At 43.2% G+C, this 26,639-nt stretch overlaps 1 protein-coding gene across 3 annotated transcripts in view; it reads right to left on the bottom strand.

The window, feature by feature from the left end:
* The window catches only part of ITGB4 (integrin subunit beta 4), a 126,248-nt gene that overhangs the window by 51,631 nt on the left and 47,978 nt on the right, over positions 1-26,639 (bottom strand). For all 3 annotated transcript variants that reach the window (XM_077459677.1, XM_077459678.1, XM_077459679.1), the window contains 14 exons: positions 23,995-24,166; positions 22,332-22,595; positions 20,830-20,919; positions 18,120-18,242; positions 17,787-17,954; positions 16,798-16,874; positions 14,442-14,653; positions 10,030-10,133; positions 8,593-8,691; positions 6,454-6,583; positions 6,227-6,349; positions 4,041-4,147; positions 2,414-2,447; positions 439-624 (listed from right to left, as the gene is read on the bottom strand). In XM_077459677.1, the coding sequence (XP_077315803.1) occupies positions 439-624; positions 2,414-2,447; positions 4,041-4,147; positions 6,227-6,349; positions 6,454-6,583; positions 8,593-8,691; positions 10,030-10,133; positions 14,442-14,653; positions 16,798-16,874; positions 17,787-17,954; positions 18,120-18,242; positions 20,830-20,919; positions 22,332-22,595; positions 23,995-24,166 (1,889 nt within the window). The remainder of the gene's footprint in view (positions 1-438; positions 625-2,413; positions 2,448-4,040; positions 4,148-6,226; positions 6,350-6,453; positions 6,584-8,592; positions 8,692-10,029; positions 10,134-14,441; positions 14,654-16,797; positions 16,875-17,786; positions 17,955-18,119; positions 18,243-20,829; positions 20,920-22,331; positions 22,596-23,994; positions 24,167-26,639) is intronic.

Here is a 26,639-nt window from a genome sequence, read left to right as displayed (position 1 = left end):
TCCTGTGTCTGAAACAGACCAGACCACTGTTGCTGCAGCTTACCCCATAAACTCCTACAAAGTTACAATGTTTTGGTTAAATCACCAAGGGAGAGGAGACTGAGTATATGCTTCCTCTTGCCTGCAGCAGACCAATGATATCATCTTGGCCTAGGTCACTGGACTGCGGTCCAAGGCTGGCCTTTTAAAGGATACCTGTACTATTAGTACATTTACCTTTGATTGGCCCCCTTTCTCAGCACCCCTCAAAATCAAATACTGTATAATACTTTATACTCTATCTTTGCAGTCAAAATTGCTCAATAAACTATTATAGTTCAAGCAGGATATTTTAGAAATGAATAAAACAAGACTTGAGATTTAGGACTTTTACTAAACCCATTTTCTACCCCCCCCCCTCTTCTTAGTCATCACACTCCTTCTGTTCTAGTCACATACCCAGTTCTTTGGGGTTCAGGGCATCGGGTGATGGAGGTGGTCGGTGTACATTGTTGGTAATCTTCCATCTCACAGTGTCTCCACCTTTCAGGTTTCCATTTCGTACAAGTGGAGTGTTCAGATAATCAGATTGCATAAGGCTTTGTCGTAGCATATAGTGGTCTTCCTTAAATCCCACATTGCGCCCTGCAATAGGAATAGAAGGGTTATAAAATGACAGATTCTCCTTCTAAGTTTTACAAATGTCTGATTAAATTAAAGATCAAAGTTCACCCTTACCAGAAAATAGCCTGTGCAGTCAAGGGGCCCCAGTGGACCTAAAAATCTGTACAGCTTTGTAAAATGATCATTAATGCAATGCTGTATCCTGGCCTAGGTCGACAAGGTCCAGGCCTAGGGCAACACTTTGCAGGGGGGGCAGCACAGAGTCAACGCCGGTTTGCGGTACACTGTTAGTGTAGCGCCAGTCTTATGGGCAGACTGGGCTGAGAGGCAAATTAGTCTAGCACCTCCATAAACCTGTGGGGGGGGGGTGTCACTTCTAATTTTGACTGTCCTCTCATCCTGGACCACAAACCTTCCTCACTGTGCTATATGATTTCTGCTGCACCATTGGCATGGTTATATCTTCTTAGTCCTCTCCATAAAATTATCAGAAATTTGTGCTTAAAGTAGAACTATAGGCAACACTTTTATACGTTTATGTTGTACCATCCCTGTCCCATTACAGAGATTTACCTTCACTTCCTGCCCCTTAGCCAACAGGAAGTGAGAAGAAATCTATGCAAAGTAAGGGAATCTATTGCCCCCCCAGGCCCTCAGAACCAATGTGTCCACTCAAAAATTTCAGGGTGGGTCTTGAACAGCAAGGGGTGTGGCCTTGACAGGAAGGGGTGTGTCATATTTAAATTAGGGGGTGACCAAGTTTCGTCAGGCCCAGGGCAGCACAAAACCTAAATACACTACTGCATTAATGTTATTATATCTGTAGGCCATATGGTTAAAAAAAACTCCTAGTTAGCAACTCCCATGTCTCACATTGTTGCTAGGACATGAATACCATTCCAGCATTGCAGAAATTAAAGGCAAAATTTTACGTCTTCTTTTATCCTGTAGGGATGTTTCTTGTCAAAGCATGAGCATGCAGGAAAGTCTGGAGGCTAGAGGAGGTCATCCTTCTACTCACTCTATTTTATCCTGTAGGGACGTTTATTGTCAAAGCATGAGCATGCAGCGAAGTCTGTTTGGAGACTAGAGGAGGTCATCCTTCTACTCACTCTGCTTTATCCTATAGGTATGTTTACTGTCAACGCATGAGCATGCAGCAAAGACTGATTGGAAACTAGAGGAGGTCACCCTGCTACTCTCTCCATTCTGTCCTATAGGGATGTTTATTGTCAAGGCATGAGCATGCAGCAAAGTCTGATTGGAGACTAGAGGAGGTCATCCTTCTACACACTCTACTTTGTCCTATAGGGATGTTTACTGTCAATGCAGGAGCATGCAGCAAAGTCAGTTTGGAGACTATAGGAGGCCACCCTTCTACACACTCTGCTTTGTCCTATAGGGATGTTTACTGGCAACACACGAGCATGCTGCAAAGTCTGATTGGAAACTAGAGGAGGTAATCCTTCTACTCATTCTACTTTGTCCTATAGGGATGTTGACTGTCAACACATGAGCATGTAGCAAAGCCTGATTGGCTAACAGTGCTGGCCCTAGCTCCCCAAGCCTACTGGAGATATTTATACTAGTTGCAAAAAAAGACAAAAAAAATTATTAATAAATACAAGATTAATCAGATTTTTATATCTGCCTGGAATGCAACTTTTAATATCTTCTCATACATGTTCCTTCTGAAAAATCACTGGCTTACAATAAAAGCACCTACAAATATCATACATGCTAACTATTTAGATAAAATGTTTTTGAATTGAATATAAATCAAATCAAATCTATGCAGCCTATTCCTTACCTCGTCCACAGCAAGGCAGCAGAGCCAGACAAGCCTGCAACAAGAAGACATCGTTTAGCTTGCCAGTGCTTATCACCACCTTTCCTCCCACCGCTAACATGCTGGCAACCGTGTGCACAAGGGCTTAGAATTTCACTATTCTATGTACATAGAAATATCAAGTGTTTTGTGATATGTCAGGAAATTGTTACAGCATCTTCATTACTAACTGTTAGGTTCTCCTTCCATATACGTTGCTGTATTAAGGAGCTACACATATATAGGGGCATTTTACTAGGGAAGGTAAGAGTATATTCAGAAATATTTCATTTTGTCCCGCAATGCTTTTACACAATGTTATTTTCCTCTCACTATCATATGTATGTCTTGTGTAGTTCTTCCATACACTGTAAGAGTTAGACAGCACTCACCAGCTTTAGAGTATCATAAAAAATTATCAATAAATGCTGTATTATATGCTGTTCATACTCACTCAGGCACTATGAGATTTTATGTATTCTGCAAAAAACCTGGTTGATCCTGCTGCTCTCTATCTCCCCCTTCTGTCCATGTCCCCAAGTCAGCTAGGGATTTTGCAGATCAGTGTTGTCAGCTCTGCACATGCTCGGTTTTCAGTGCACTTTCTACCCTGAGCATTTCCTCCCTATCATATATGAGTAGCTCATGTGACTATAGAGTGTCATGTGTGGGTGTATACACAGTTGTGATTGACAACCCATTCCTCCCTTCCTCCATGCCCAAAAATCTGCTAAATACAAGGGGTAGCTGGATATTACACGTAGATTGATGGAGGCTTCATCTCCCTCTTATTCTAAAGGCCTGTACACACAATTGGACTTTTTGACAACAAACATGCAAATTAGCTGTTTTGGGGCAACAACTGACTGTGTGTATGCTCCATCAGACAAACTTTTTCGGTTTTCATCTGACTTTTGTTGGCTGTGCGTACGGACAAATTTTTTGACAACATAAGTCCAATGGAGCAAAGTCCGATCGTGTATACACAAAACCATCGGACTTTTCTACAAAGTACAAACACGCATGCTCAGAACCAATGCAAAAGATCAGACAACAATACAGAAGTTGACCAAAGGTGGCGCTGGAGTAATTGAATGTCCTCTTTTGAAGTGTCGCGAGTACGTTGAAACGTCACTACGTTCGTGGTTGTTGCCTAAAAAGTCTGATCGTGTGTAGGCAATACAAACTTACAGCCAACGCCCTTTGTACAAAAGTCCACGAGAAAGTTTGTACAAAGTCCGATCATGTGTATGGGGCTTTAGACACAGGCTGGAGGAGCGTGACACAGCCTGTGACTGACAGAAATCAGCCCACATCATGCTATTGCTATTATTTATTTTTACTTTATATAGCGTTTTTGTTTTAAACATGTGACCAATAGTAAAGAACTAGAAGCTCCTCCTGCTTATGTTTTCCTGCAGACAGGCTGGAAAAGTTTTGGGTCATGTGACATCTGTATATCCATTAGGAAATAGGTACTTAGATGTTTCTTATTTAAATATTATAGAATTATTAAAATAATTACAGTGCCATCATCCACATACAGAAAGAGAAGGGACAATGTAAATGAAACAGTGTGTGTTTAGTATAACTTTCATTTATTTCATACCCTGCAGCAGGCACAGTATTTCCAGCACAATAGAAGTAACAGACCGAGGAGCAGCATCAGGAAGATGAGTAGAGGGATGAGCCATAGGAAGGCACCGGGTGGACATTCTGCAGAGAAAAATATACCTTCTATGAAAAAAGGCAACTCAAGATGGGAGAGAGTATGTAAAATAAGGAGCAGCAATAGAGGTACAGTGCCTTGAAAAAGTATTCATACCCCTTGACATTTTCCACATTGTGTCATGTTACAACTAAAAATGTAAATGTATTTTATTGGGATTTTATATGATAGACCAACACAAAGTGGCACATAATTGTGAAGTGGAAGGAAAATGATAAATGTTTTACAAATAAATATGTGAAAGTGTGGGGTGCATTTGTATTCAGTCCCCCTGAGTCAATACTTTGTAGAACCCCCTTTCACTGCAATTACAGCTACAATCTTTTTGGGGATGTCTCTACCAGCTTTGCACATCTAGAGAGTGAAATGTTTTCCCATTCTTCTTTGCAAAACAGCTCAAGCTCTGTCAGATTAGATGGAGCGCGTCTGTGAACGGCAATTTTCAAGTCTTTTCAAGTCTTTCTCAATTGTATTTAGGTCTGGACTTAGGTCTGGACTGGGCCTTTCTAACACATGAATTTGCTTTGATATAAACCATTCCATTGTAGCTCTGGCTACAATGGAATATTAAACATAAAATATTAACAATATTAGGGTTGTTGTCCTGCTTGAAGGTGAACCTCCATCCCAGTCTGAAGACTTTTGCAGATTTTAACACAGTGGTTCTCAGCTCCTGTCCTCAGGGCCCACTAACAGGCCAGGATTTATGTATTACATTGGGTAGATGCAGACTACAATACTGCAATCACTGAGCAGCAAATTATATCACCTGTGATGTATTTCAGTTATCTTGCAAACCTGTTAGAGCAGTGGTTCTCACCTCCTGCCCCCAGGACCCACTAACAGGCCCCCTGAGGACAGGAGGTGAGAACCACTGCGCTATCAGGTTTTCTTCTAAGATTGCTCTGTATTTGGCTCCATCCATCTTCCCACAAACTCTGACCAGCTTCCCTGTCCCTGCTGTAGAAAAGCTTTTGAATACCATGTTTCACGGTGGGGATGTTGAGTTTTCTAGGGTGACGTGGCGTGATAGTTTTCCACCACACATAGCGTTTTGCTTTTCAGACAAAAAGTCAAATTTTGGTCTTATCTGACCAGAGCACCTTCTTCCATATGTTTGCTGTGTCCCCCACATGGCTTCTCGCAAACTACAAACTGGACTTCTTATGGCTTTCTTTCAACAATGGCTTTCTTCTTGCCACTCTTCCATAAAGGCCAGATTTGTGGAGTGCACAACTAATGTTGTCCTGTGGACAGAGTTGTGGATCTCTGCAGCTCCTCCAGAGTTACCATGGGCCTCTTGGAGGCTCTTCTGATTAATGCTCTCCTTGCCCAGCCTGTCAGTTTAGGTGGATGGCCATGTCTTAGTAGGTTTGCAGTTGTGCCATACTCTTTACTTTTTTGGATGATGTATTGAACAGTGCTCCGTGAGATGTTTAAAGCTTAATATAATATATAAAAGTATAAAAGTTTGTCTGGGAGAAACCATTAGGGGCACCCTGTTAGCCAGTAACTGATAAGAGTTTTCGTAGTGTCTCGGATGAGCAGATGTTTTGTTCGTTTTATACTTTGCTGGCTTACTCAATAAAATCAGATGGGCCTGGACTGTTACTGGCTATCCCTGTCTTGGCTTACTGCTGCAAATAGCAATTGAGCCTTTCTCATTACAATATACAGCAGTCTTTCTCAACCTTTTCAACACAGAGGAATCCTTGAAATCGTTCTTCGGTCTCAGGGAACCCCTGCTAAAAATTAGAAGTCTACAATTCATGATACATTAGTGTGATGGTCAGTGGGAAGAATGGTCCTTATACTTGTGGTCATTGGGAAGAATTACCTCCTTACAGATAGATAAAAAGATCAATGGTGTCAGTGGGAACTTATTCGAGATCAGAAGTTGCCCAATGCTGAAGGAACCCCTAGAAACCTCTGGAGGAACCCTGGGTGAGCATCACTGATATATACCATAGATAGATTAGAGATGAGTGATAGAAAGAGTACATAAAATAAAGATCAAGGCACTTGGAAAGAATGGACATTGATGAAATATGGGATATCTTCCTAACCTTTTTTCTTTTGTACTAGCACAGTGTAATTGGCTAACGCAGAACCCACTGCTTCTACTGTGTAATGATAGGTACAATCGTCCTCCTCATCACGGAAAGTGCATTTCTCTGTTCGTTCATCAACTACCAGAAGAGAAAAAGTCCATATATTAGAAGCCATGACATCTGCATGTATGGAACAGATCAGCAGATCATTGGTTCCTCGCAGTTATATTTTGTACACTTACCTTTGGTGAGCTCATCTACCATCTTTATCTGGATGTCACAGCTTTCACATTTTTTGCCCTTCTTCTCCCCAGTGCCCCAGGCCTGGCACTGCGCGCATGTGCGAACATCCTCACAGGCCCCCAGGAGGCGCTGTTCACACAGACAGGAAACAGTACAGGTTTCGGGTGTTAGAAATAAATAAAAACTAGAGCGTATTCTCAGTAAGAATAGAGTCAGTCGTGTAAAATTGACATTGCATATTTTCATTATTGGATTTAATATATATAGATTGGAAATTGGCCTCTGAAAAGTGATCACGGGTGGATTGGTTTTCAGAGGGAGTTGGACAGGTGGCGATGAGGAAATATGTTGCCTTCTTGTCGCATGTCTTAACTCAAAAAAGGCTAAAGTACCCTGCTACAAGGTGGTTGTGGCACAGCCCTATACACTTAAAGTATAACTTAAAGTATAACTAAACTGTGTCCCCATTAGACCCCTTTCACACTGGGGCGGTTTTCAGTGCCAGAGGGCTTTCACACTGGAGCGCTGCGCTAGCAGGACGTTGAAGAAAAGTCCTGCTAGCCGCATTTTTGGAGCGGTGAAAGGAGCGGTGTATTCACCACTCCTAAACTGCTCCTACCCATTGAAATCAATGGGGCGGTTTTAACCCTTTTTCTTTTGGATGTAATCCCCGCTAGTGGCCGCAGACTGCTGCTAAAACGACGGTAAAGCGCCGCTAAAAATAGCAGCGCTTTACCGCCGACGCCCGCACCGCCCCAGTGTGAAAGGGGCCTTAAGGAGTTTCACCCTCAATATTTTTTCTGTTTATTGTCACCACTGAAAGTAAAAGAAAATCTCAAATTTTGGGTTGTCCCCAGAAAAGTAAAAGAGGAAATCTTCTAATGAGGACACTAGTTCTGGTCACCCCAAGAAATTCCCTTAATTCCTCTCACTTCCTGTTTGGCTATAGGACAGGAAGTGATGGGAAATCTCTGCAATGGGACACAGATGGCAAAAACAAATTTAACAGGGGTCCATCCTTTGCTTTATCAAAAATGTAAAAAAAAAAGGTTTTGCCCATAGTTCTAGTTAGACGTGCACTACCAAAAAATGTGTTAGTTTTCGTTTCATTTGCTTTTGTTTGTTTGTTTTTTCGTTTTTTTGGGACATTCGTTATGATCGAAATTCGTTATTTTTAATAAATTCAGAAATTCGGAAATTTGAAAATTCAGAAATTCGAAACCTGAAAATTCTAAAATTCAGAAATCTGAAAATGTGAAAATCTGAAGTTAAGAAAATCCAAAAGAACAGATTCCGAAAATAAGAATGCAAATGTAAAAATCCCAAATAATAACTAATAATAACTAGCATCTAAACGCATTAAACTTAACAAACTAATAATAGTAAAATGTTTTTATCCTTATTATTTATTATTATGAATTTGTTACGTTTCATTCGTTTATATACGGCATTCGTTATTTCAGATCATTTGTAACTTCAGATAAATTTGTATTAATTACTAACAGCCACATTTGAAAGGAAATGCCAATACCTATCATTTAATAGTTATTATTAGTTATTTATTATTTCATTTTCAAATTTTCAGGTTTTCTAATTTTTGGATTTTCATTCTTATTTTTGGATTTTCGTTCTTTTGAATTTTCGGATTTTCGTTCTTATTTTCAGATTTTCGAATTTTCAATTTTCAAATTTCCGAACTATCAGATTTTCTAATTTCGGAAAAGTAAATTAAACGGGTTTTCGTTAATTCAAATATTTCCGAATTAACGAATTTATAGAATTTAGTCGAAAAACAAATTCGAAACGAATTGCACATTTCTAGTTCTAATTAAAGGGGTCTTGTTCTGTGGCAGTACCATGCTCTGAATGTGACATGTGGATTAAATTTTCGCTTGGCTGCAAAGTATTCTGGCTGTAAAATGCATACAATCCTGAGCATACATGCATGCTTTTCTTTAGGTGGGAGGTTGGGGTGGGGGGGTGCAGGTGGTAAAACTGCAGCTCAACCATCTGCTTTTCAGTTAGGTCACGTCTCACAACACAATATAAATGTGTACATGGTTTGGATTTTGGAGAACCCGATGAAAATGCAGTATACATGTGTTGTCATGTAATGTAAACCAATATGGCAGACCTACCAATGAGCTGCTAAATTCACACATGGCATCGGCAAACTGGGCCTCAGAGTCACATTTGCAACGACCGCACTCACATTTCCCTCGATTATTGCACAGGCCCTGTAGAAAGTAACAGTAATCAGTACACTTGCCGCTTCAATCCATTTGATACATTATCCTTCACTTCCATCCATAGTCGTGAGCACAGGGTGTGCCAGGTGTGCCTGGGCACACCATGATCCCCCCGTGTGGTGCCGATTCCCCCTGCTTCTGGTCTCCCCCCTGCAGTGCTGCCAGCTTCCCTCCTCTCCTCTCGGTAGCAGGGAAGGAGCTGGTAAATATTTAATTAACTGGTCCTTTACTTTTTTTAATGAACACAGTGAGTGATCTGTACCGATCACTCCTGTCTTCAACAGAAGCATAGTAAACGATGTTTACAGCAGGCTGCAGAGAAGGGAACTGGGGAATCTCTGTCCTCAGTTCCTTTCTCTGTCTCACAAGTGGGACATGGGGGGTCTGTTTAGACCCTTGATATTTCATCAAAGCCCCCTAAAAAAAATTGTAAACAATTGTAAAAAAAATAAAACTGTAAAAAAAAGATCTATATATAATATCATAAAAAATAAAAAAAAAATGTAAAAAAAAATTATAAAAAATAATAATATATTATAAAAAAAATAATAAAACTGTAAAAAAAAATAATAATAATATAAAAAATAATAAGACTGTAAAAAAACTAATAATAATAATATAAAAAATAATAAAACTGTAAAAAAAAACAATATTATAAAAATAATAAAACTGTAAAAAAACAAAAAAATTATAAAAATAAACTACAGTATCCACTGCCCTACTGACACCAATCTTTCCTCTACTGACACCGTCCTCTGCTCTGCTGATATACACGCATGTAGGGTGCACACCCTAATACAATAGGCTGAGCACACCAATGCTTCCATCAATCAATTGTAATTTTTTAGCCAGGATTCACTCCTATATGCTTTTTAATGCAATGCATCTGTCTGAGCATTGCCTTCCATTCTGAATTGTACCCCCAATGGAGATACATACTATAACCTAGACACCTGCCCTGCAGATGTGCATGCAGTGTGTTGTGCTACATTGACGGTAAATAGCGCAATGACCCATACCGGCTGAGCTTCTACTCCTTGCACTGAGATGCTGGCTTAGAGAGAACGCCATCATGGAAATCCTTTGCAGTTTCTAGCCGAGTTACAAAAGTGTGACACACATCAGCCCCTGCTGCATCCTCATCTTGTGAATTCCTACAATGTTACAGCATTGAAATCTGGACACTGGGGGAAATATGACTAAGGAAATGCTTCCCCCTGCCTGCAGCAGACTGATAACAGCCTGACCCTGACAGACTGGTTTATTGGACTCATGGTTATACATCCCAGTGTTTTTCTCTGCTATAAGGAGGTGATCCATACTTACGCCATTCCTGTCCAGGCAAGTCTGATTACTGATTGGGCAATCACATGCGGCTCCTTCCCATCCAGTCTGACATGCGCAGGCTCCCATATAGCAGTGTCCTCTATCTGCAGAACAAAATATGAATTGAGGAAATCCCAGAGACTTTGACCATGTTGTTCCATAATATTCACCTTTATTTTAGATAAATGGATCCCAGGGCTGAGCAATCTGGGAGTGTTGTTTGTATTGAGCTGGCTGTGTATTTGTTGCAGATTTTCCCCTACTTCCTGTGTGGTACAATCATTGTCACTGAGACAGGAAGTGAGGGGAAATCTTTCTAATGGAGCCCCAGATATAAAGTGGAAGTAAACCCTCCTATTGTTTTCAGTCCAGGAAGCTGCCATCTTAGTCTCTGTTTAACCACTTGCTTACTGGGCACTTAAACCCCCCTCAGTCCCAGACCAATTTTCAGCTTTCAGCGCTGATGCACTTTGAATGACAATTGCGCGGGCATACAACACTGTACCCAAATGAAATTTTTATAATTTTTTTCCCACAAATAGAGCTTTCTTTTGGTGGTATTTAGTTACAGCTCGGAGTTTTATTTTTTGCTAAACAAACAAAAAAAGATGCAAAAAAAAAAAATCATGTTTTAATAGTTTGTTATAAAATTTTGCAAACGGGTCATTTTTCTCCTTCATTGAAGTGCGCTGATTAGGCGGCACTGATAGGCTGCATTGGTGGGCACTGATGGGCTGCATTGGTGGGCACTGATAGGCTGCACTGGTGGGCACTGATAGGCATAGTTAAGGCAGCACTAATAGGCACAGATAAGGCGGCACCGATGGGCACAGATAAGGCGGCACTGATGGGCAAAGATGGGCACAGATAAGATGGCACGGATGGGTGGCACGGATAAGTGGCACGGATGGGTGGCACGGATGGGCACTGATAGGTACCACAGATAGATGGGACTGATGGGCACTGATAGGTGGCACTGATAGGTGGCTCTGATAGGTGGCACTGCTGGGCACTGATGGGCGGCACTGCTGGGCACTGATGGGCGGCACTGGGGTGCAGCACCTTTGAGGCAGATTGTGGGCACTGTGGGTGGCACTGTGGGTGGCACTGTGGGTGGCACTGTGGGCACTGACGGGGGGCACTGACGGGGGGCAGGTGGTCCCTTGTATTGCTGGCCGTGATCGGGACTGATGTCCCGATCACGGCCGCCGGTGATCGGCTTTTTTTTTTTCTCCTCACGCTGTCAGCGCGAGGAGGAATAATAGCCGATTACCGGCTCCGTTCTATCACATGATCAGCTGTCATTGGCTGACAGCTGATCACGTGATAAGGGGTCGGGATTGACCCCTTGCACGGATCGGTGATCAGGCGAGTCTCATGGACTCGCCGATCACAGAGCGCGCCGCGCGCGCCCCTCAGGGGGCGCGCAGGCCGCTCGTACATGGGACGACGTCAATAGACGTAGTCCCGGAAATGTAGGTCATTTTTTTTATCTTTCCAGCTATGAAATCTTCCAATCCCGAACACTGTAGAGGCCTGGGACACATTTGGGTGCCCCAAGGAGAGTAGTAATGCTGTGTGCATAGCGTGCCACAGCAAACAGTGGGTGTGGCCAAATTGCTCTTGCTGACATCATCATCCTGCCGCACCAGTGATGCCAAACTTGCCCCCAGGTGGCCGCCCGTAGCTCCCGGATGGCAACAGATTTGTGTGTGACTATGGTGGTTACTTGGGAATCCCCATCCCGGTCTGAACAATGTGTCCGGGTTTCAGTCCACCTCAAACACGGACACATGTTTCAAAACCCAGACTGTCCGGGTGAATCCTGGACAGGTGACAACCCTAGTGTGAATCCAGGAAGTGAACAGGCAGCAGCTTCAGCTACCCACAGTTAAAATCCTCCAGCCAGACTCAGTGGAGGGAGATTATTGCAGCATATTAGGCAAGTACAAAATCACATTATGTATAAAATAATATGCAAAGTGGTTGGAGGGAAGCTTCAGAATGGCAAAAATGATTTTATTACAGATTATGTGAGCAGACTGCAGTTCCTCTTTAATCTGCAACTGCCATGATGCTGCACATGTGATCAGTTATGACACCAGCCATTGGATGGTTTAACAGTTTGGTTGAGAGCACAACCAATGTGACAGCTAGCATTTCCAGCATGTCAGAAATGTTAACTGTTTTTTGAAATGATCAAATCGGTGGGTTTAATTCTGCTTTAAATCCCAGGTTCTAATTTTTCCTCACTCTATCCAAGATGAAAAAATGTTTTGGCTGGATTTACACTTTGACGTGGCTGTAAACCTTAGACATGAAAAATGAACAAAGTCTATCCCTCTATAGTGTGTACTTGTCTCTATCCAGAGCACTGGGTGTCATTTCTATCTGCTGCTTCCTCTGCTATAAACATGAATCACTCCTTACAAGTTTCCTGACACCAAGAGAAAAAAGGAGACGGGGGAGGGATCTCCAGCTGATTGACAGCCTTACCTCTGTTCCAGTAACACATACATTCTACTGCGTTTTACTGCAACGTATTGCTGTTAACAGGCCTCCAAATACTTAGCATGCCTAGTGTACTTTACAGAATACACCTACCTATATGACGGAGGTTAGCAACCTGTAGATCGTGATCTACCAGTAGACAGTCTGGGCTTGCTGACCCGCCATCCCAGAACATCAAACAGAGTGCAATGCATAGGGACTACTTGTAAATTTGGAGCTGTAGTAGGGAGCAGGAGACGGATTTTTACCACCCCCGCTCCAACCTCACGCCCTTTAGCTGCAGTGGCCAGGGGTGTACAAATGTTGCAGCTGCAGCAGGAGTTATACGCCCTGTTATGGTTGGTGGGTGTAGCACCTGCCAAGCATGATCCATTCAAGTGAAGGAAGCCATTCTGCAAGTGCCCTGCAACTTTGTGCAGTACAGCAAACAAGAAGTTAAAGCAGGCAGCGTTGTGTTTTCTCACCACCTGCTTTAACCCCCTGGACCCCACAAACAACATGTGTACACCTTTGGTTGCTGTGTTCAGCAGCCAAAGGGGGTTGATTGGGGGCGGTAAACTTAACCACGGGTTTTACCACCACCACCCCCCCCCAAACTTTAAGTGTGACGAGCTCATTCACAAGTGCAGCAGGCTCTACTGCTCTTCTGAAAAGCGATCTGGAGTGTGTTTGACAGGTGGCGAGGAGGCAATATGTTGTTATTCCAGTGTGCCAATCCCTGCACTGTCACGGATCGGGGTGACACCATCATGAGCGGATATCACTTCCTTCTTAATGGTGTCACCCAGGCCTGGACTGGGACAAAAAATAGAGCCAGGCATTTTAGACTGAGATCCTCATGTAATCTCCCAAGTGTAAATCCCCTCCAGTGTAATCCTCCCAGTATAACAGTGTAATTCCCCCTCCCCCAGTAAATCCTTCCAGTTTAATCTCTCATAGTGTAAATCCCCCCAGTATAAATCCCCCCCCCCCCCATCATTGTACTCCCCCGCATAAATCCCTGCACCATTGTACTCCCCGTGCAAATCCCCACAATTGATCCCCCCCTGTGAACCCCCCATCCTGTGTAAATACCCCCAATGTAACACCCCTGTGTAATGCCCCCAATGTACCACCCCCCCTGCAATGCCCCCAATGTGCCCCCCATGTAATGCCCCCAGTGTAAACCCCCCAATGTACCCCCGTGTAATGCCCCAATGTGCCTCCCCATGTAATCCTCCTAATGTACCCCCCTTTGAATATATAGTGTATATCTCCCCTCCCCACATTTATAGACCTCAGATCAGCACGGCTCTGTCCACATAGATGTCCCTCCTCCTAGGCTCCGCCTCCTGTTGTGGATATACTGTCAGAGCATAGGCTCCGTCGGCTGTGAGGTATGTACTAATTGTGACAGTACCTCTCCCCGCCTGCCTGTCACAATAATAGGTGATCACAGTGCCAGTTCCCGGAGGATATGTGGGCGCCAGGTACTGGGCTATGTTAGACACAATTCTTTCTCCTCCTCCCTCCCCGAACATCACGGGGCAGCTAAGTACACAGCAAAGATAACAGAGTGCCCAGGGGAAGAAGGAAGAGGAGAGAGCCGCAGCCTCTCTCAATCCAGCGCTGTGCCGTGTGTCACCCCTCTGGTGGGCGTCACCCGACTGTGGTCCGCATCCCCCCGCTCCCCCCTAGCAATGCCACTGCCCATGATTGCTGTGCAATGCATGTGATTGTGACACAATAGTATGGCAATTACAGGTTTAAATCAGGTGTGAGGAGGTGACACTGTGCCCAGTGATCTTTGACTTCTCCCATTATGTTCAGATAAATCTCCACCTCTTTAAGGTTGCCTACTCCTGCTATATAATATAAAGTTACACAATACCTACATGCAGCCTGATGTCAGCTTCACTTACCATTGCACATAAAGCCGCTTACACGTGGACACGTGGCTGTATTGAACTGGCAGTATCTCCCTTCATACCGACGTTCTGGGGAGTCTGCAAAGCACTGGCAAACTCCGCACAGGCACTCCCCTTGTCCCGAACAGATTTCATCGCTTCCAGGGGCTATACATGACTGACTGTCTATAGCTTGACTAGATGAGCAGTTGCAGACCTCCCCTCTCCTGTGAAAGAGATGAACACGGCAAGTATTTTATTATGTGTGGAATCACCAACTTCTGACAACACAGCAACCATATTTAAATAAAACAAGCCATGAACGAATGCGTTTCGTCAGCCTGGTGTAATCAGAGGCCTCTGATGCCGTTGATCTGACGAAACATGTTAAGACGTGGCCTGGGTCTGTATTTGGATGGTTCCGGAGAAAGAGAGAGAGGAAAGAGGTGATGGCTATATTGCACTGAGTTTTGTGACAGCCACATCCGCACATACACACGACAGATTAAAATTGATATAAGGTATTGCTTTCTTATATGTGATGAGTGCATTTCATCTTTTTTAATAAATAAAGATGGCAGTAAAATGCTATGTTAGCTCTATGTTTTTTTGAGCATTGAGCTATTGGGGAATATTGACCAATCAGGAGACAAATCTGAGAAGTTGGTTGAGAGTGCAGAGTCCAGTCCACCTGGATTGGTCTGGATGATATTTAGCAAAAAAAAAGTTAATTTTGATCTCTATTATGAAGTCAATTTTGCAAGATGAGAGTGTGCCCAAAGAGAGAGAAGGGTGATGCGTCATCTATTGCACTTTCTGGGCACTAAAGCAATTAAGTGTTTTGGCGGAGCACTGTATGCAGCATGCTCTTTTGGAGATGTTTATTTGGAAGATTCTTGGACTATTCATTCTGACACATGATCACACTGTGCATGTTCTGCTGGAGATTGGACTTTAATGACAAATTTTGAAAGACTTTAATGTTGTACAAACACTCGGGATAAATTACACATGGTTTTGCTTTAGATTTATATTCAATTATTTCAATAGTGCATCAATCATTTATATATTTGTTTCGGGGTGGATTTATTCCCTTTCTTTTTTTTTGTTAGCAGTCTAAAGTGTGTAACTAGTGTGCAAGATACTAATTACACAACCAAAGATGCATCATTGAAACAATGAACATGAAGCTAAGCAAGCTTTGGGAGGCAGTGGAGGACAGAAAAGCCTGGCATGCTATGGTCCATGAGGTCAAAGAGTCGGACACGACTAAACGACTAGAGAGAGAGTTACTGTATATTCATTAATAAATCATTAAGGTTTTTTTTATACCACCTCTGTAAGTATTTGAATTTGACTTGATATCAGTCCCTTGCAATCTCCTGTGGAGCAGTACCCAGACTGGGAGAGGGAGGGCAAGACTGGAAGCTGGTCAGGTATGATGCATGCAAGCATGGTGACAAGGTAATAGGAGGGAGTGGAGTGAGCAGAGAGATTACACTGTCCAGTCAATAGGCTGACGGTGGTAAGTGGGGATGACCCAGTTGAGTTCAAGGCAGGTTAGACAATTATTACATCTGGCCATTTTCTACACTAATAGGCAAGGGATTGTCAGACAGAGGACATAGGAGGCTGTCCTGATGAAGCGGATCTAATAATGCTTAAAATGAAGCATTAAACTAAAATGCCTGGGGAATGCCCTTAACCTGCCTAGGAAGTGGCTGAGACCAGATTCTTCATTAAAGGGGGCTTCCAGATGCCGATAAGCCCCTACCCCCTAACGCCCACAACCAAAGAGCCAGGGTTGTAGGTGGAGGCCTTTAGCCTCATGTGCACCCTTTCTGGCACTGCTGCTTCCCTAACAACGGAAGAAGGAAGCTGTCATATATAGTAGCGGGAGAACAACCCTCTACTATAAATGATGTTCAGCTCCTGCCAAATAAGCTTAAAGTCAGCCATTCTGATGTAGGCCAGAACAAGCAAAGCCCAGTTCCAACCAGTGTTTGGACCAAACTAGGAGTTCAGCCCTAGTAGTGAGAAGGCAGCACATTATTCCTTAATTGTAATAAAGAAAATGGTGTCATCCCAATAGCTGTGCTGTCTAACAGAGCTGTAGAAGTCTCAAGAATAGATGGACAGATAAACAAATCCTTTTGGCAGATAAAACAACTCTCGGATATGTATTGTATCTGTGTATTTAGCCGTTTCCTGGAGTCAGTTTATTATAATCAAAGCACAGAAAATGTGTCACTGATTACTTATACCCAGCTTGTAAGTCTTCTACACAAGTCAAAGAACTACATTCAAATGCTTCAACAAAAAGACAGACATGTTCAATAAAATCTATAGGAAAACTCAGGATTAGACTTACCAGTTATTCTTGCACTCACAATGCCCACATACAAAGTGCCCATTCCCATTGCACTTGGGAGAATTCATTTCTTTTTGCTATGGATGGAAAAGAATGGACAGGAACAGTCATGAGTTTTGAACAAACCAAAACCAAGAGAGCAATAATATACATGGTACTGATAAGGGTTAGAATGATTTTTAAAGTTTTCATAATGGATGACAGCCAAGCAGTCTCTAAAGCCCCATACACACTATCAGTTTTTCTGCTGAGTTTTTCCTTCAGGTTTACCAAAACCATGTAGTAGAAGGGCCTGCCTGATTGCATACACATTGAAACTCCTAAGGTTTGACTTCATATTATATGGTTTTGGTAAATCTGAAGGAAAAACTCAGCAGAAAAACTGATAGTGTGTATGGGGCTTTAGCCATGGGTGCTCAACCTGTGGCCCTCCAGCTATTGTGGAACTATAATTCCCATCATCACTGGGGGTCATGCTTGTAACTGTTAGCCTTGTGATGACTCATGGGACATGTATAGTTCTGCAACAGCTGGAGGGCCACAGGTTGAGCCTCCATACCCTAAGTAACGGGTTTGGTAGCCTAAGTAAAAAAATGCCAAGAATAATAGGTGATAAATAGTGAAGCAAAAACAACTGGTGCACAACCAAAATTTTGTTCAAACCATCAGCCAATGACAGCCATAATCCAAAGAGTACATTGATGCATCTGACACTGGAGTGTTTACTTATGTATAATTACAAATGTCACTACGCTCTACATACAGTACATCATTGGCTAGGGGGAGAGGTTAACGGTGAGGGCTTCGTTGTTGACTTTTGACAAAAAGTCAAACTTTACATGTCAGTAAAATGAAAGCTTAGTTGTTGACTTTTGACATGTTTTTGGGGTCAGAAGCAGTACATATGAAGAAGTCGATGAAGCGGATTATACGTTCCACCATGTTTACATGTTTGAGGAATGGTAAGCTTCACTTTTGTATCCACTTACCTGTTCACACGGGCAGACATCACATATGACGGAAGCGTCAATGTCCAGGCCATTGGTAAACGTGGACGGTCTGAGGATGACATTGCCTGCCCGGTCCTGTTTTGGAAGATTACAAACGTCCTGCCCACCAACCTTTTCTAAAGCCTTCACATTAACCTTGAATGTCCCCTGCATGGAATAAATAGGTCAGACAATCCATTGCTCATTATCCGCATCTTATGAAATACAACAGCATAATTAAAAAGTAGTCAATGATTTATCCAATTATTACATAAAAATTAAACTGTATACGACATTGTAAAACAACTGGCTTGCTCCAACATTGACACTCACCACTTGACCACGAGTCACCTGGAAGGACCCAGCTTCTGTTACTACGGATGATTCTGATGAGACGGCTATATTTAGGGCACGTGGAGTGTTATGATGCCTGATGTGCATTCGGGATCGGATTCGCTACAACAAAAAAAGTGTATTTAGTAAGTAGTGCTTGTAGCTTTTACTGGACAACATGGCTTTATCAATGATGATATAAGTGTACTGATTATAGTATAGTATTAGGCAGACATATGGATGGTTGTTATAACTATGCCTTTTAATGCCTTATTAAATTTGTCACCTTAGTGGAGGATGTAATGCTGTGAAAGATGTGAAGTCAGGTAAACTTTTACTAAGAGCTTGTACTGTATATACTGTATACTCTATTAATCAAAGATGTAAAAGGCCAGCAGAGGGATGAGCACTTCAGTTTTCTCCTTCTCCTTTATTCAAATAAAAAAAACTGACTCCAGATGCTCATTGTGCATTCATAATTTTTGTTGTCAAGAAAGCATTAAACATCACAATTATGACAACCAAGGACCTTAACGCGTTTCACCCTAGATATGTTTATGAGTAAGTATATTTCGAGAAAAACACATTAAGGCGCTTGGTTGTTATAACTATGCTGTTTAATGCCTTCTTGAGAATAAAATCTGCAACCGAGCAGTGAGCACCTGAAAACCCGGTTTTTACTTTGGAACTTTGCATATCGAGATTTGGCAAAGTCAAGGCATGGTATGTGTTTTGCCTCTGCAGCATTTTATGGGGATGCCAAATACTCCCTTGCAGTAGCAGTTTTCTGAGAAATCTGTCCTACTCCTTCATTCATACATTGTATTGCTTTGTCATCATGCACAAACTGCATTGCTTAGGTTCATTACCCATGGCTGCAAGTGGGTGTACAGCATGCATAGCGTATAAATAGCCAGCAAAAGGAGACACAGGTGCAGCATACAGTCTCCCATTGCAATGAATGGCCACACGCTGCTATGAAAGGGCTTAACCCATTGATTACTTTGCATTGATAAACTCTCGCATGCACAGGCATGTACAACCCTGGACAAAAAATCTTGGTTCAGATTATATGTAAAGCCACGTTGTCAGGTCACCAGCCTGATTCAACTATCTGAAAGCGCTGTGTTAATCTTGGAACTGGTAGGGGAGAATTACAAATCCTTGGACAAGTGAAACAGCTCCCATATACAGTATCTCACAAAAGTGAGTACACCCCTCACATTTTTGTAAATATTTTATTACATCTTTTCATGTGACAACACTGAAGAAATGACACTTTGCTACAATGTAAAGTAGTGAGTGTACAGCTTGTATAACAGTGTAAATTTGCTGTCCCCTCAAAATAACTCAATGCACAGCCATTAATGTCTAAACCACTGGCAACAAAAGCGAGTACATGCCTAAGTGGAAATGTCCAAATTGGGCCCAAAGTGTCAATATTTTGTGTGGCCACCATTATTTTCCAGCACTGCCTTAACCCTCTTGGGCATGGAGTTCACCAGAGCTTCAAAGGTTACCACTGGAGTCCTCTTCCACTCCTCCATGATGACATCATGGAGCTGGTGGATATTAGAGACCTTGTGCTCCTCCACCTTCCATTTGAGGATGCCCCACAGATGCTCAATAGGGTTTAGGTCTGGAGACATGCTTGGCCAGTCCATCACCTTTACCCTCAGCTTCTTTAGCAAGGCAGTGGTCATCTTGGAGGCGTGTTTGGGGTCATTATCATGTTAGAATACTGCCCTGCAACCCAGTTTCCAAAGGGAGAGGATCATGCTCTGCTTCAGTATGCACAGTACATGTTGGCATTCATGGTTCCCTCAATGAACTGCACCTTACCAGTGCCAGCAGCAGTCATGCAGCCCCAAACCATGACACTCCCACCACCATCCTTGACTGTAGGCAAGACACACTTGTCTTTTTACTACTCACCTGGTTGTTGCCACACACGCTTAACACCATCTGAACCAAATAATTTTATCTTGGTCTAATCAGACCACAGGACATGGTTCCAGTAATCCATGTTCTTAGTCTGCTTGTCTTCAGCATTTTTGCAGGCTTTCTTGTGCATCATCTTTAAAAGAGGCTTCCTTCTGGGACAACAGTCATGCAGACCAATTTGATGCAGTGTGTGGCGTATGGTCTGAGCACTGACAGGCTGACCCCCCAGCAATGCTGGCGGTACTCATACGTCTATTTCCCAAAGACAGCCTCTGGATATGACGCTGAGCACGTGCACTCAACTTCACTGGCCGACCATGGTGAGGTCTTGGCCACCATGCTGCAGCTCAGTTTCAGGGTCTTGCCAATCCTCTTATAGCCTAGGCCATCTTTATGTAGAGTAACAATTCTTTTTTTCAGACCCTCAGAGAGTTCTTTGCCATGAGGTGCCATGTTGAACTTCCATCGACCAGTATGAGAGAGTGAAAGCGATAACACCAAATTTAACACACCTGCTCCCCTTTCACACCTGAGACCTAACGAGTCACATGACCCCGGGGAGGAAAAATGGCTAATTGGGCCCAATTTGTACATTTTCACTTAGGGGTGTACTCACTGTTGTTCCCAGCGGTTTAGACATTAATGGCTGTGTGTTGAGTTATTTTGAGGGGACAACAAAATATCAAACAAGTCAACCAACCATTTGTCACAATTCTAACAGATTGTGGATATGCTAGAAATTCTGAGCAACACAAGGTCTCCATACCCCGAAAGCCTGGTCCAGGAGCTGTACTATGTTGGAAGAATCCTCCTGTAATTCTCCGATCTCGGCCATTGTAAAGTACTTACTTAATTCCTGTGTGAACAAGAAAAGTAGATTGCAAAATTAGAATGCTAGATTTTAAAAGGTAAACTACAGACAGTAAAAACCGAGGTTTTAACCCATTTAATCCAGAACTAAAAATAAACTCGCATTGCCTGGAGTTAGGCTTTAACATGATAAATGATATAGATTGAAAACAAAAGCAAAAAGTGGAACTGAATTCAAAAAGTAAAGATTTACTATGTTTTAGGGGACATCCAAAATGTTACTTATGCCTAAGTTGTACCTATTAAAATTGTACCTTTTGTATCAATCTCCCCAAAATTTTTTATTAATTTTCTGGTATGAGAGGGTGCCTAGGCATTCATGTGTCTCCAGCCTCTTAGCTCTGCAGTGTGAGATCTGAGGCATTGCTGCCTTTAACTGCCGTTCTCAGGAGATTTGGAACAGAGTCTACTGCTTGGCTCTAAGGGAGCTGCCATCAAGTGCTCAGCTGATACTCCTCTATGGACTTTCCTCATGAACTGATATCACATTGTATAATTTTGTGATTTGCTATTTACCACTATATGGACTTTTTATGTACTGAGTCAATATATGATATTAGTTATTTGATATGTGCCTTTATACACCCCTCTAGCACCACTATATACTACTTTCATGAGGAAGTCCTGCCTTCAAAAAGATGTTGTGCATTGTGTCTGTGTGAAGGTGGCCAAGACATGGTAAGTCAGTAATGGGGGAAAGATCAGCTTCCTATAGACCATAAAAAGAAATACTGGTGAGTAGCGTTTTGCTCTCTACCTGCCAATTTTTGGTCACATCTCCTAGAGTTCATTTCCTCTTTAAAGTGACTCTGTGCTTTGCCCATTACTGCAGACCTCCACAAATGTACATACTTACATCGCTCTCTTGCTGCTCTATTCAGCTGTCTAACGTAAATATAAAGTCATGTGTAAACTAGAAGTCACTTGGGTTGTAGTTGACACAAGCCTATTCTCTGTCTCCCAGCATGCTATTTGGCCCATCGTTGTTACATGGAGTGGTATACATGCTCTTCCATACCCAGAAATACCAGGTATTTCCTTTGGCTTCTGGCACCAAACAGGGGAGCAATAGAAAGGTGAGTATGTGCTGCTGGGGATGGGTCTGGAAATGGGTCCACTGATACTTACATTCTCCATGCTAACCCTCTGCCCTTTATACCCAATGGAATCCTGAGTCTAATGACCTTTTCCTTCTCCATATTACAGTGGTCAGGCCTGGCATTTGGCCACTGAGGACCCAAATGCTGCATCTAGGAGAAGTGAAAGAAGGGTACATGCTCCTTCCATGTTAGCATTTTCAAAGTCCTCTGAAGATGAATGGAGCAGCAGGAAACATGGTGAAAGAGTATCTCTTGGAAAGAAAGTGCGCTATTAACCTGAATGGCTGTAGCCCCTTACCTGATAGTAACTGTAGGAATGGTTGGTAACAGCGAAGATTGGGATGATGTTATGTTTTGCAAGAAGTCGCACAAGAGTGGGAACGGATGGATAGTCCTGAAGAACATCATACGTGTAAAGGCCTGTTCTATCCAGATGACAGCGTTCATCATTTCTAGGCAGGATCCCATCAAGAACGTTCATTCCATCAGCTTCATAGTGAAATGCAGACTCCGTGGAAAAGACCAAAATATGGGTGCTGCCATCTCTCCAACCAATATCATTCTGTAGAAAGAAAGGTTACTCTAGATACATTGCATATTATTTCTGCATATATTGAGATCTGTGGGGGATATTTACGAAGACTGCATATCAATATCTAAAAAGTGTGACATGGTGATAAGACATTACACTCTAGATTTCCTTCTTGGCAAGGACTTGTGTCAATGCCCGTATATACTATCAAGTAATGTGTGATGTGTGGACAGCATACAAATTAAAAAAAACACCAATGACTTTTGGGAGAGGTACACCACTGACTATTCATGTTTTTTTGGGGGAAGAGATCAATGAATGTCAATGCTTTTCAGGTTTTCAGATGGGTGGGACACTATAGACTACCAATAAATGTCTTTAAGGGGAGGGAGAAGGTAGGAAAAAGCCAATGCCTATACGGGGAGGAGTGGGGGAGCTGTCACTGACCACCAAGGCCTTTAAAGGGGGGGGGGGAGAAACGCAACTTATGACCAATGCTTTTTTGGGAAGGTGGGGTTACTACTGTAAAAATAATGTTTTTAAGGAGGCGGGTGGAACCATCACTGATCATCATAGCCTTAAAAGAAGGTGGAGCAAGTAGCAACCACTAACCATAAATGCTTTTTCACCACCATATCTCTGCAATTGTTGATTGCTATGGTATGTAGTCCCCAACTATTTTAACTACATTTTTCTTTAAGGTAGGATCAGACAAAGTGATAGCTGTCTGCCTATATTCTGTGTAAAGAATGGCAGGTGTAATGGTTACATAGTTACATAGTTAGTAAGGTTGAATAAAGACACCAGTCCATCCAGTGTCTACAATTGTCCCTATCCCTGTACATTGCACACTCACATGAGTCCCTACCGTCAAGGAGCCCACAATCCAAGGTTCCCATATACTAGGAGCCAATTTTGGACAGAAGCCAATTAACCTACCTGCATGTCTTTGGAATATGGGAGGAAACCAGATTACCGGGAGGAAACCCACACAGGCACAGAGAGAACATGCAAACTCCAGGCAGGTGGTGTTGTGGTTGGGATTCGAACAAGCGACCCTTTTTACTGCTAGGCAAGAGTGCTAACCACTACACCACTGTGCCTCCCTTGTCATTTACGGCACTGTATTTAAGCAGTATTTTGTGAGTACAAGGAATGCAGCATGCATATGTGGTATATACTGTGAGTAGGCTCTAACCATTCCCGCTTCTTGTCTTTCTTTCTCAAGTTCTACAGTTGACAGGTATGGCTAAGATATGCACCTCGGTACTGGAATTTTATCATGAAGTCCAACAGAGAAGGGCCTACTTGAGCAAAGATTTTGTAATAGTTTCTACCTTTTTATTTATATAATTTATTAATAATTTAAATCACTTTTTTTTTTTTTTTTTACACAGTTCATTGGGCATCCAGTAAAGATAGTACTCACTGTGCACACTGCAGTTTGTAAGATGGCATCAAAACCCCCTTCTGGAGCATCCAAATTTCCAGATATCCTCTCGTTCTTAAGCTTATTGCGGAAATCTGAAAGGTCGTCGGTGAGACGGATTACATTCTTGAAGGAGAAGGGAGGAGTGCTGTCTGGCCAAGGCTGCTTCAGCCTAAAGGTGAAATCACAGGGTGGGATCAATTAGACATCACATAAAGAGTAACACCAACCAAAATTTTGTTTTTCTATGGACAGTTTGAAAAAGGGAGGGGTAACGCATCTGACAGATGTTTACTGCTTTTCCCCCATTGGGGAAGATTTTCTTTCTCTTCTTGATAATGATCTCTGAGACAAGAAGGGAGGGAAAATCTAAAATGGGGACATACACAGAAACACAATTAGGGTCCTTGCACAAGAGCCATTCAACGTAAATGCCAGCATCTCCCCCACCCTGGCAGCCCATGTACAGCTTACAGCCTACCATAGACCATGAATGGTTGTGCACTGCTGTACTTAGGTATATGGCAGTGCTATCATAAACACAAATATTGCGTACAGGTGTATGCAAAAAACTGTGTGCAAGGGCCTTAAGTGGCACGGCAAAGGGAAACTGTACACATTTCTCTCAGTTCCTGTTCTAATTTTGGTAGTGAGTGGCTACCTCTAGCCCTGGGTCACAACCTATGTTGGTATGCAGACATCTGTCACTACTTATTAAACTGGATCTAAACTGAGACATTTAGATAAACCAATGTAAGCATGGAACATTATGTCCTGCCACCACGATCATGGTACATGCAAGACTCCCAGCTACAAGGGCACAGAGTAGGATTGGGCACTCTGACTTTACCTGATATAGACAATTTGTCAACTCACATTTTCCTCTGAAAGCCCTCTCTGTCAAAATAACATGTTGCTGAGATGGCCCCAGGCTTTTATACTTGGATATTAAAGAGGAACTGAGCTCTGCCCAAAGATGGCAGGCAGAGGGCAATGGAATAGTCACCCAGGGACACCATTAGAAATCATGGGGCCTCCCCAACCACACCTACAACCCACCTACCCCCAAATGGTGCAGCAGGAAAAGCAGCACTGACTTTATCTACCTACACCCTGAAAATGGAAACAAGAGTCCTTCCTCTGCTCCTGGTAAGCAAGTAGAAGTAAGGGTGTGGTATTGTAAAAATCCATTTATTCATTTAGGAAGAAATTAACGCTAAAGCTGCCCGGACCCCCCTGTTTTGCTGATGGGGCCTGGGCCCAGTACAACAGGACCAGTTGTACTGCCTTATTAGTGGCTCTGTAGTCACCAATTGCTTTTGGTCTCGTTGCAGCTGATCTTCAGCTTTTGTGATGGGAAGAGATTGGGTGCAGTTGGGGGGGTGGTCCCTGTTTCCAAGGGGAGGAGGGCTGTCATTGGCCACTGCTAAAGCCAATCACAGTCCTGCTAGCTCCGTCCACCATCTGGAGGAAGATAACTCACTTAGTTGCCACTACTAATCTCAGAAAGAAGGGATTTCACTGTGATTCAGAAAACCACAATCAGGTGACAGTTTGTGGAATTACCATTGAGCTTCTGGGAACTTTGTTGAAATTATTCCTGAACCTTTGTGTCCCTTACTACTGAACCCCCGGCACTCTGTCACTTGCTACTGAACTCAGACAATCTGTGTCCCCTTAAGCCTGTGACCCCGCCCCTGATGTCACAGTCCCAGCATCCTCCGGGACTGTGACATCATACGGTGACCCCGCCCCTTGTCCCTATATAAGTCGCCGCACAACGCATCCCTGCCATTGCGGCTAGAGAAAGCGTTTTGTCAACATCGCAAGGAAGAAGAGAAGAAGGCGGCGACAGAAGTCTGGGACAACGATAGTAAAAGAGCTATAAGAAGATAGCAGAGGCCCGGCAGAAGAACTGAAGAGCGGGACAAGACCTCAGAAGAGCGGGACAAGACCCCGAAGTCGGAGGAAGCCCCCCGGATGACGGCGGCGATGACAAAGAAGAAAGCCGGGCTCCTCCGCTAGTAAAAAAGCTAGCAGAAGATAGCAGAGGAGTCCAGCGAGAAGACCCCCCAAGACGGAAGAAGACCACCGGAGCCGTCTAATAATCAATTTGAAAAACTTGTGTTGTGTTTTTTATATACACTTTTTTCACCAGGTGAATGGGTAGGATAAGCCCCCCGCCCGCGGACCCCGAGAACCAACGGCCAGGGTTGTCAGGAAGAGGCCCTTGTCCTCATCAACATGGGGACAAGGTGCTTTGGGTGGGGGGGCCGCAGGGACCCCCTTTCCCCAAAGGACCCCCATGCTGAGGGCACACGGCCTGGTATGGCTCAGGAGGGGGGGCACTCGCTTGTCCCCACCCCCTTTCCTCACCGGTCGGGCCGCGTGCTCAGATAAGGGTCTACTTTGGACTTTGGGGAGACCCCCACGCCGTTTTTTCAGCATAGGGGTGCCCCTTTAAGTCCATACCAGGTGACGAGGCTAGCGAGGTGTCAATCTCGCAGATGGAGGCGGCAACATTGACTTCCTCCACTAGTTCCGTCTACCTGGAGCCACGTTCAAAATGAACGGACTTTTCTCCGTGTGTGAGCAGGTCCGTTCATTTCAAAACTCCAGCGGACTAGCACACAGACGGGCGGATT

Source organism: Lithobates pipiens, unplaced genomic scaffold (genome assembly GCF_037356315.1).
Source record: "Lithobates pipiens isolate NorthernLeopardFrog02 unplaced genomic scaffold, aLitPip1_a1.2 Scaffold_28, whole genome shotgun sequence".
Classification (NCBI taxonomy): domain Eukaryota; kingdom Metazoa; phylum Chordata; class Amphibia; order Anura; family Ranidae; genus Lithobates; species Lithobates pipiens.
Note: the sequence above shows the minus strand (reverse complement) of the source record. Positions and strands in the feature narration are given on the sequence as shown.